A 10412-nucleotide genomic window follows, 5' to 3' on the forward strand; every position below is an offset into this window, starting at 1 on the left:
CCCCCCCCCCCCCCCCCCCCCCCCCCCCCCCCCCCCCCCCCCCCCCGGCTCATCCCTGTAAGGCCAAAGGCTCCACCCATGCTGCCTGGGAGCTGGGCCAGCAGGACAGGGCAGGCCTGTTCTAGATGAAGCGCTTGTCCTGCTCGTGGTAGGAGAAGGGGTCCCCGGGGAAGGGCTGAGGTGGAGGCTGGTTGTAGGCGCCCTGCAGGAAGATCCAGGCCGTGCCCACAACCATGATGGGTGTCACCACAAACAGGCAGAGTCGGTCCACTGTGCGGGCCACTCGGTTCCAGCAGTCCTTCTCCTGGGGGCAGGGGGGCAGAGACAGTGGGGTGAGGAAGGCTCACAAACCGCGGGCCCACACCCCAGGCTGGGGGCCCAATGACAGAGACATGGCTTTGGTGTATCTGTGCGGGTTACCCCAGGCTTGCAGCAGATGGGACATGCCGGTGTGTCCCCCCTGAAGCCGGGGTCTCTGTCCAAGAGACCAAGAGTGGAGTCACAGCCTCGCTCCTCACCCTGCTGCAGGGCTCCAGGGTGCGAAGAAGCGCTGAGGTGCCAGGAGTCTCCCTCAGGGGGCTGAGGAAGGTTACATCGTCCCCTCTCCTTCCTCTTCACCCCTCCCAGCCTCTCAACGCCGTGCTGGCCCATATGTGAACGGAAAATGGGACCCCTTTCTCAAGAGAGAAGTTTTTAAAGTAAAAGTCGTATAATATTGAACAACCACCTAAGGCTGCCTTTTAAATGTGCGCTTATGTCTGGAGTATCAGACTTGGAGTGGAGCAGGGACAGAAGATGATTGGGCGTGGCGACAAAGAAGGGACCCTAGGGAGCTACGCCCGAGTGTATGCTGTGGGCGGTGAGCTGCCAGGGGGTTCTGGGTAGGGGCTCTGCCTCCCAGAAGGCCTGGGGGTCCGTACCCACCGTGAACCCCTTCATCTCAGTGGGTACGTGTCTCTGAGGGAAACGGAGCCCCTGAAGACAGGATGCACCCTAAGCGTAGGCTACGCTGTGGCTACTCACCTCGTTGTAACTGTTCTGGTCCCTCATGTGGCTGACGATGAAGTTGGCCCCATCCACGGCTGGCTTCAGCTCACTGAACAGCTCCTGCTGGGCTTGCTCAGAGCCTGCTGGGGGCGGGCCTGTGGAGACCGGGCCCGAGGTGGGCATGAGGCCTGCCCCACAGCCCGCCTCCCACGGATGGGCCGCACTCCCAAGCCCCCGGGGACCCACGTGCAGTGGTGAGGCGCCGGGCCAGCCCATGCCGCTCAGACTGCTTCTCAAACATGAGGTCACTTCGGGACTTGAGCAAGAAGTACTCCTCGGCCTTAGAAATGTAGCCCAGGGAGCTGCTCCTCCGGACGAGAGCCCCTGGGCTGGGCCCATCCTCGGCTGGCCGGGACATGTGTAGGAGTTCGGGCAGGGTCTCCAGGAAGAGCTGCAGCAGGTCAGGGGGACACAGGAAGGCTATTTTAGAGACATCGGTCACCTTCACACATCGGAACGTCTGTGACTCCATTCCTGGCTGCCACAAAGTACTCCGGAGTCTCATGCTGCCACCGATTCCCCCGATCCCCTACTGATGGACGCTTGGCTTGCTTCCAGCTCTCCCTCATCACTCACTGCACAAAGCAGAACTCATTTGCTCAAAATGAATTATCTATGAAAAACAAAAAAGTAAGAACAAGGCCCCAAATGCTGAGTGCTCTTCTTCAAATGCTAAAGACCAAACAGGTTGTTAAAACACCCTCAGTCGTCCCAGAACAGCAAGGACACCCCCTCCTGGGCACGCAGTCCCCACATTCTTCGCCTTCCTTTTAATGGGGGTAGAGCAAACATAGAGTAGGATGAGCAGCCCTGGAGTGTTGAGCTAGATGAGTTCCTACAGGTGCATTCAACTTGTAAACACCCCCCAGAGGAGATCTCCAACACAGTCCCAAAGGGTCCCTTGTGCCTCCTCCCATCACTTCCTACCCACCCCCAGGGGGAACCACCATCCTGATTTCTATCGCTAAAGGCTTGTTTTCCCTGTCCTTGAACTTCATGAAGAGGAGACTGTGCAGCTTGTGGTCTTTTGTGTCTGGCTCCTTTCGCGTAACAGCGCACAGGGAGAGTCGTTCGCGCGGCGTGGGTAACAGCACGTGGCGCTTCAGCCACGCACGGTGGCAGTTCCCCTCGCAAGCATGCCGTGGGGTCTTTCCCTGCCCTCCTGTAGAGGGACAGCCCGACCGTCTCCAGCTGTTGGCCAAGAGCCCTCACCTTCTTGACCCCCTCGGACAGCACGTGGGTGCTGGGTGTGCGAAAGTGGATGTTGAGCACGATGACACAGATCACCACGACCATGGTCACCAGCACCATGCCGAAGAGCAGGAACCTGTAGGCACACGCTCAGCCTGGAGCCCTCGGGGCAGGGCAGGCTGGGGCGGGGCGGGGCGGGGCGGGGCGGGGGAGGCGTGGCGTGGCATAAGCATCACTCACTTGCCGATGAGGGGGATGGCCATGGACGTGGCGGGCAGCCGCTTGGAGATGAGCAGCAGGAAGACAGACTGAGCCAGGAGCACTGAGATGGCCATTGACGTCTTCTCGCCACCTGGGGGAACCCCGGACTTAGCTGCTACCTCTGGCCTTGGGCCCAGGCGGTCCCACTGCGGCCCCTGCACCACTGTTCACAAAGCCACGGTGGTACCCTGATTAACATCGTGGGCTACGGAGCTAGAGCACGTGGGTTCAAATCCCGGCTCTGCCACTTACTGGCTGGGTGACCTTAGGCAAGTAGCCTAACCTCTCTGTGCCTCGGTTTTCACAACTGCGAAAGGTTGTGAGGTCCAAGCGAGAGAGTGAGTTAACGTTAAACGCTCATCACGCTGCCTGGCACCGGGCAAGTGCTCAGTGATCACCAGCTATCACCCACTCAAACCTACAAAAATCACAGGTCTGCATGCGTCCCCAGGGCATCCTCAGAGCACCCATATTTCCCCAACTCCTAGTCCTCCACTCAGAGACCCCAGCCTGGCACCGCCCAGCTCCTCCCACCCGAGCCCCTGAGCATGCTGTGGTGGCCGCTGCGGTCACAGTTCCACAGCCCCCCCCCCCCGCCCCAGGGCCCCTTCTCTACCTGGAAGCTGCCTCCCGACCCATCTCTGGCTCAAGCACGGCCTCTTCCAGGAAAGCTTCCCCCCTTTTACTACCCCTCGGGCCATGCTCCCAGCCCTGCGGATTCCACAGTCTCGGCCAGCAGCAGAGGCTGGATCGCATTTGTCCCTGGGACTCACTGTGCCTTGCTTCTAGTAAATACTCTGAAACTATTGTGAAACCAAGTGAGCACAGATTACACGTGCGCTTCTAGAACCAGCATCAACTGCATGCCTCCACGCCTGGCTTCCTAGAGATCCCGTTATCCACCCACTGGTTCACAGTGGATGGCCTGTGTTTGAGGCCCATGGTCACACATGGTGACCAGGACAGACCTGATCTCTGCTCTGACAGAGGGACAGTCTCATGGTTCTCCCTCTCTAGGGAACTTCCTTGGGAAGCCCCACTGTGGGAAGCAGAAGCAGGGTCCAAGAGGGATGGACCCCCCCCCCCCAGGGGCCCTGTCCATTTGGAGATGTCGGACAGGGTCACGAAAACTTCCCCTTGGCTGGCTACATGCCCGTCATGCCTGGACCCTGGGCAGGGAGCCCCGGGAATGGTGACCCCCTTGTGTCTCCCAGGAGGAAGTGAGGGGAGGGCTGGGGAGGCCGATGCTCAGACGCCCTCAGGGACAGGGAGAGACTGCCCCAGGTGGCCGGGGAGCTGGGCCAGGCTCTGAGGCTCACAGTCAGCCGGCAGGTAGAAGACCAGGTTGATCATGAAGGAGATGAGCACGCAGGGCACCAGGATGTTGATGACGTAGAAGAGCGGCTTGCGGCGGATGATGAGGTAGAAGGTGACGTCCTGGTGGCCAGGAGTGTCCAGTGGGACGCTGGGGTCCAAGTTGATCCTGGCTGGCCGGTGCACTATCTCCCATTCCCCGTTCTCTGAGGGTGGCAGAAGGGCACCCTGGTGTCAGGTCAGACAAAGGGGTTGGGGGGCAGAACTGGGGGCTGGGGGGAGTGAGCCAGCCTGAGGGGGCATGCACAGGAGGGTTAGGGTTCTGTTTGTGGGTATCTTTCCCTGGGGGGTTGGGATGGAGGTTTCAATCTGCAAGGGGGAAATTCTCCTCTGGGAGTGTTTTTTGTTTGTTTGTTTGTTTATTTGTTTTTGTTCTTGGAAAATACTGAAGCTGAGGCCACATATGGTTCAAATAAGAAGTCTTAGAGATAGTGACAGCGGGGGGATAAGATCAACCCCCCCCTTGGGGTGCCTGGGTGGCTCAGTTGATAAGCATCTGCCTTCGGCTCAGGTCATGGTCCCAGGGTCCTGGGATCGAGCCCCGCATCGGGCTCCCTCCTCAGTGGGAAGCCTGCTTCTCCCTCTCCCACTCCCCCTGCTTGTGTTCCTGCTCTCACTCTCTTTCTGTCAAATAAATAAAATCTTAAATAAAAAAAAAAGATCAACCCCTCCCCCTCCACGCCCCAGCGATGTAGCAGCCTTGGGACCAGTGTGATGTAGGTCTTCTCTGATGGACAGGAGCATGTGGTGGCGGCCCCATAGCAGATCTGAGCCCGGTCATAGATAGGGGTGGGGGGTGTTGGTAGGGGGCGACACACACAACATTAGGATGCCCGCTAAAGCCGCAACCACACCCCTGCGCTTACTGGGAACAGAAGACTAACTACCCCTCTCATCTGTCAGCCACATCCATCCCCAGGGACCCTGTCCAGACCCAGGAGGGTCTTCTGGCCTGGGCAGTGGAAGGAGTGGGACACTGGGCCTGTCTGTCTCTGCCTTTGGGACACAATCCCCTCCGGCTGGACTTCTTCTCCTTTCAATGTGCTAGAACTGTGCCGCTAATATGTCTGTGTGTGTTTCTCTGTGGGTCAGCGTGTGTCTGTCCGTCGGTGTCTCTGTGTCAGTCCGTGTGCCTGTAGGTCCACGTTCCAGGTGTGTGTGTGCACACGTGCGTCTCTGGGGGGGTGTCGCTGTGACCGTGTCCATGGGTGTGTGTCTGGGGGCTGCCCACCCACAGCTGCTATTCCCAGCACCTGTGAAGCCCTCAGGGTCGATGATGATCCATTCCACGGGATAGAAGCGGCCCTCTTCTTCCTCCTGCTTCAGACTCAGGGTGATCTCCTTGGCTGTGTACTTGAGGGAACTGGGGAGGGCAGTGGGTAGAGGGTGGTCCTCAGACATTGGCTGTGGCCACTGACGGCGGGGGGTGGGGGAAGGGTAGTGGAGAAGGTTTGTGGTCAGAGGGGCTGTTGTGGGTGTGGGGAGCTCTGATCGGGACAGAGCAGGGGCCTCTGCCTGAGAGTGCTTCATGCACCTCCCTCAGTCCTTGGCAGGGGTGAGGAGTGGCTGGAGAAGTGGGTGCACCTGAACTTGAGGGAGCAGTTCTGCCAGTCGAAGGGGAAGTAGGTGACGGAGATGGGGCAGGAAGAGCGGAAGATGGCGGGCGGCAGCCAGTACACATAGCCCGAGGGGTAGATGAGCACGTTGCAGGAGTAGGAAATCTGGAAGGAGCCGTCATTGCTGAGGGACAAGGACAAGGGGCCAACGTGAATGCCAGCCAGCTTGGAACTGGCAGGGTTGAGGGGTGGGGCAGAGCGGGGAGGGGATGCCAGGGAGGGCTACGGCTCAACTTGTTCTCCAGCACAATCTCTGGGAGCCACAGCATGTCAGAGGGCAGGCGCAGGACGCTGATATTTCCAAATTCTTCAGCATCCCACTGCAGCCGGCTGTCTGTCCAGCCCTGGAAGCCCAAAAGAGGTGTCAGCAGTAGGTTCGGCTGTTGCCCAGGCCCCCCGCTCTCCTCACTTCCCTGGGGGAAGACTGGACAGGGTCTGGGAGCTGTGACAAAAGAGGTTTGGGGGAGTGGTACAGAGTTAGGGCTCAGGTCTGTCATGCACAGCTGTGTAGAATATACACTGCACAACCAAGGGAGCATATTTCCATTGTGGACATAGAAACTGTATGTCTGTATTATGAACTTCTGACAGGTGGCAGAAGAGTGTCTTCTAATAAAATCAGGACATTGTGACAATTTTCCCATACATGAAGAATCCCGATCTACCGGAAGTCTCTCACTGAGCTAGTACAAGGTGGTGGGAAGGGCAGCTGGGCCTGTGGATAGAAACCAGTTCCTCCTGGAGGACAGGAGGATCCCCTCCTGGAGATGCCCAAGCAAAAGGGAGCACAGGGGAGCCTGGGCCGTGCACCCTCACCCCCCTCCCTCCAGCTCTGAGTGGGGTATTCTTACATGCTCAATCCACACGTTAGTGGTGAGGGTCTCCTCAACTTCTTTCTGTAATCACACAAGACCGCTGTCCCCCAGGCCCTTCATGGTTCTTTCACCTACGCGCATTCACCAGGCACCCCGGGGAAACCATGGCAATTGGCCTAACCCCTGTCACAAGCACTCACAGTCAGGAGGTGGTGGGCAGACCAAGGAGCAGGGACGGGCGTGGCCTCTGAAATGGGTCAGGGGTCTGATATGGGCCACACCCCAGAGCTGAAGCTGGAGGGGAGGGGGCATCGGCCTGAGGCCTGTGGGCAGCACTGAGCATGGAGAATGCTGGAGCCTGCTTCCCCGGGAGGAAAGGAGCTACCATAGTCCCGCCTGGGGCCTTGGGCTTCCTCCCTGGCCATCCCAGTCTGGGAGACAGCCAGCCCGTAGGAAGCTGTCCCTGCCCTCCCGTCCCCAGCCCGACCACAGAGGGGCCTCTCACCAGGGAGCTGAGGTTGGAGAGCGTGAGGGCCAGCGTCACGTCCACACTCTCCCTTTGGTGTGCCACAGGCCGGAGCTCCTTGTTGTAGCCTTTCTCTTCAAACAGGTACCGAATAAGCCGCTCCTCCTCATTCAGGCCCCAGCTGGCTGGGGAGGGATAGGGACAGGGATGGGGTGCAGGGAGGAGGGGGCGGGAAGGGAGCTGCCCTGAAATCCTGCTGGGCCATGGGGCTGGGCTCAGCTGGGGGATCTAACCACTCCGGCCCCTCCAGGGAGAAACGGCAGTGGGGGTGGGGGTTTGGGCCTGATGCTAAGAGAGGGAGCACCGGGTAGGAGGGGTCAGAGGGAACCATGCGGTAGGGGCCCTGGGTGCGAGTCCTGAGGGACCTTCGGGGCAGGGTGATGTCCACTCTTACCACACACAAGCAGTACAATTAGCAGCCCCAGCGTTAACACGGGCCCCTCCATCCTGTCCCTCTGACTGGGTCTTGTGGTTGCCCCTCCAGTCTACAGGGCTAGGGAATGTGGGTGGGTAGGAGAGGGGACAGGTGCGGGGGGGGGGGGGGGGGGGGGGGGGGGGGGGAGGGGGGGGGGGGGGGGGGGAGTGCAAAGGGAAGCGGCAGCCGGAAACGCAATCTGACACCTCTGGGCATGGCTGCGGGTAGAAAACCCAAGGCAGGTGACGAGGGGGTGGGGATGGGGACTGGCCGCCAGGCAGGAGCCCAAGGACACGGGGCAAAGATCCCAGGCTGGGACTCCCCACAACTAGCAGTAGGGGTGGGGGCTGGGTAGAGGCACTGGACGCTGGTCAGCCACGGGTAGGGGAGTGGTGACAGGTCAGCTGTTGCTATTTCTCGGGGGGACAGACAAGTATGGGGAAATGGGGGCTTAGCAGCCTCTCTCCAGTGTCTTTGTGACCTGTGCCAACAGCTTCTGGAGCCTGGGCCCTGTCTGGCCTGTCTAATATCCACCCACCCAGTTCTCATCCCAAGAAAGCTCCAGAATTATCTCTGTAGATCATAAATAACGTTTATTAAAGCAGCTGTGATTTTCTGATGACGCATCTGGGAAGACACATGGACCCAGGCCCCCCACCCCACACACCCAATCAACTGTGGCCATGACAGTTTGTCATCATAGGAGCCTCTTGGAGCGGTAGGTCCTGACCAGGGGTTGGCGGCCCAGACGTGGTTCATGGCGCCCTGGCTGGAGAAATCTGAGGACTGAGTGGGGGGGTGCCCCTACCTCCCCAGCCCCTGGCTCTGCCTTGCACCCATTTGGGGTCCCTCTGCCTCTGCTAGGGCGGCCAAGCGGAAGGCCTGCAGGGCCTGCACCAGCAACCGGGGGAGGCTGCGAGCCATTGTGGCCGGCTCTAGGCCTACCAGGCCGCCGAAGACCACGTGCTGGCCCCCCAAGCCTGCCCGCACCCAAGCTCGGAAGAGGCCGGTCAGCGTCTTGGAGCCCAGATCTGCCAGGACCTGCAGAAGGAGGAGGGAGCTCAGGGCCCCACAACCTGGCTCTTGGTCCCCCTCCTCCTGGCCCCCAGAAACTCTCACCCAGATCCACTTTCCCCCATAACCGCCAATCCTGCACACTTCCTGCTCACTTGGACACCCCCACATGCCCCTCCACTCACACTCCCCCCCACACCTTCACATCTACCCAGCACCCCAGCTTACATACAGCTGCCCTCCCTGCCCCTTTCCCCCAAGACACCCCCACCCCTACCCATCAGGGCTGACCCAGGTCAGCCTTTTGAGGCCACTGTGAGTGAATGTGGGAAGCCTGAGGACGTACCTCATGGAAGTCCATGGCCAAGTGCTCTGATGGGACCTGCAGGATCCAGGCATGGGTGCCTTGAAGGGTGGTCAACTTCTGTTGCAGGCTCTCCAGCCCAGGGCAGCCTGCAGGAAGGAGAGAGGTCCTGGGAATAGTAGAAAACTGGCACCAGCAAGGAGCTGGGAGTGGGATTCCCACCAGGACCTCAGGATGGCCTCCCAGTGGGCAGATTTCTCTTCATGCCACAGATGGGAAACTGAGGATCAGAGAAGTGAAGTGATAACACAAAGCAGATAGTCTCTGTTGACAATGAGGGGGGCCCAAAGCCACAAGTCCCCCCAAAGGGTCATCCTCCCTACTGCGGGGGGTCAGGTGGGGAGAGCGAGTCTGCAGGTTGCCCCAAGAATCCCCTCAGGGCCTCGCCAGACCCTTGGCCTGCTGCTCTCCCGGCAAAGGCCGGCAGGGGGCGGCATTACCGTTCACGTCCTCGCCCTGCTCTGGCCTCCGCTTCGGGAACCGAGCGCCCGCAGCCCGCGATCCTGGGGAGACGCCGCGTTAGGGGGTCGCCTCCGCCGCGCAATAGGTGGTGGGGGGTGCTGGGGCTGGAGTGTGAGGGCGCGAGGTACCTGGGTGCAGCCGCTGCTCGCGGGCGGGGTGTCTGGGAAGCTCCAGGAGCGACAGCGCGGGGCGAGCCGGGGCCGGGGCCCGGCGCCGCATCCCTGGGCTCGGGCCGAGCAGCTCCTGGGCGCCCCGCAGCAGGCCCAGCAGGGTGTGCGCCAGCGAGCGCAGCTCTGCGGACGGGACAAGGGTCCGAGCGGCGGTCAGACGTGCGCCAGGCCCCCGGTCCCCGGCCCGGCCCCGGGAACTGGACTGACCGCATCGCCTCCGGCGCTGCACGCACTGCTGGTGCGCCAGCCGCGCACAGGCGGCCGCGGGCCCGGGGCACAGGCGGGCGTAGAAGGCGCAGGGCGGGGCGGCCAGCGGCTCCCCGGGCGGGTCCCAGGCCAGCAGCTCCCTGCAGCTGGGCTCTCGGCTGGAGGAGGTGGCTGCGGGCGGCAGCGGCGGCCAGCTCAGCCCCGGCTTTGGGCCCGAGCCCCCGCAGCCTTCCCCCGAAGGGAGGCAGGCTTCCCCGACGCAGTAAGGGGTTGGGGGCGGGCGGGGTGAAGACAGGCTCGTCCCAAGGGCTGTGAGCAGGACACTCCGGGGAGAGGTGAATAGGAACAGGGCGCTCACCGCTCATCTGCTCCTGGAGCCAGTCTTTGAACACGGCCACACGAGTGTAGACCCCGGGCTTCCCTGGCTCTCCGCATCCGTCCCCCCAGGAGGTGACTCCGTACAGGACCTCCCTGGGGTGGGGGCCAGGCTCAGAACAGGTCAGGGGGCCTCCAGAGTCACCCTGCGGGACCCGAGCCAAAAGAGAGGGTACTACATTGACCTGCCCTCTCATTTGCCAGCCTGGCACTTGGCAGGGTAAGGCAGCTCTGAGTTCTCCTGGGGGTGCCACTTTTTTTTTTTTTTTTTTAAGATTTTATTTATTTGACAGAGAGAGACAGCGAGAGCAGGAACACAAGCAGGGGGAGTGGGAGAGGGAGAAGCAGGCTTCCCGCCGAGCAGGGAGCCAGATGCGGGGCTCGATCCCAGGACCCTGGGATCATGACCTGAGCTGAAGGCAGACGCTTAACGACTGAGCCACCCAGGCACCCTGGGGTACTACTCTTGTACCCATTTTAGCAATGGGGACACAGAAGCTCAGACAAGTTGAGTGACAGCTGGACTGTGGAAGGAAGGAAGGAAGGAAGGAAGGAAGGAAGGAAGGAAGGAAGGA

General features: G+C 60.9%; 2 protein-coding genes across 5 annotated transcripts in view; both read right to left on the reverse strand.

Annotated features, from left to right (window-relative positions):
• Nucleotides 1-121: 121 nt before the first annotated feature.
• On the reverse strand, nt 122-7276 carry CHRND (cholinergic receptor nicotinic delta subunit). Of its 4 annotated transcripts, XM_032409238.1 has the most exons (12): nt 7225-7276; nt 6810-6955; nt 6341-6385; nt 5724-5833; nt 5458-5613; nt 5127-5236; nt 3819-4019; nt 2479-2590; nt 2260-2374; nt 1234-1438; nt 1024-1142; nt 122-304 (listed from the first exon to the last, which is right to left on the reverse strand). In XM_032409238.1, the coding sequence occupies exons 1-12, from the start codon at nt 7274-7276 to the stop codon at nt 122-124; spliced, it is 1554 nt and encodes a 517-aa protein (XP_032265129.1). The 4 variants fall into 4 exon arrangements, with proteins under 4 accessions (XP_032265129.1, XP_032265167.1, XP_032265254.1 ...); XM_032409276.1 differs by lacking the exon at nt 6341-6385; XM_032409363.1 differs by lacking the exons at nt 6341-6385; nt 6810-6955; nt 7225-7276 and having other exon boundaries at nt 5738-5805.
• A 550-nt stretch (nt 7277-7826) lies between these two features.
• The window catches only part of PRSS56 (serine protease 56), a 5377-nt gene continuing 2791 nt past the window's right edge, over nt 7827-10412 (reverse strand). The window contains 7 exon segments of the mRNA XM_032413231.1: nt 7827-8042; nt 8044-8286; nt 8606-8712; nt 9064-9126; nt 9214-9378; nt 9463-9633; nt 9821-9983. Coding sequence (XP_032269122.1) covers nt 8001-8042; nt 8044-8286; nt 8606-8712; nt 9064-9126; nt 9214-9378; nt 9463-9633; nt 9821-9983 — 954 coding nt within the window. The 3' untranslated portion in view covers nt 7827-8000.

The sequence above is a fragment of the Phoca vitulina genome, unplaced genomic scaffold, assembly GCF_004348235.1.
Source record: "Phoca vitulina isolate PV1807 unplaced genomic scaffold, GSC_HSeal_1.0 scaffold1, whole genome shotgun sequence".
Taxonomy (NCBI): domain Eukaryota; kingdom Metazoa; phylum Chordata; class Mammalia; order Carnivora; family Phocidae; genus Phoca; species Phoca vitulina.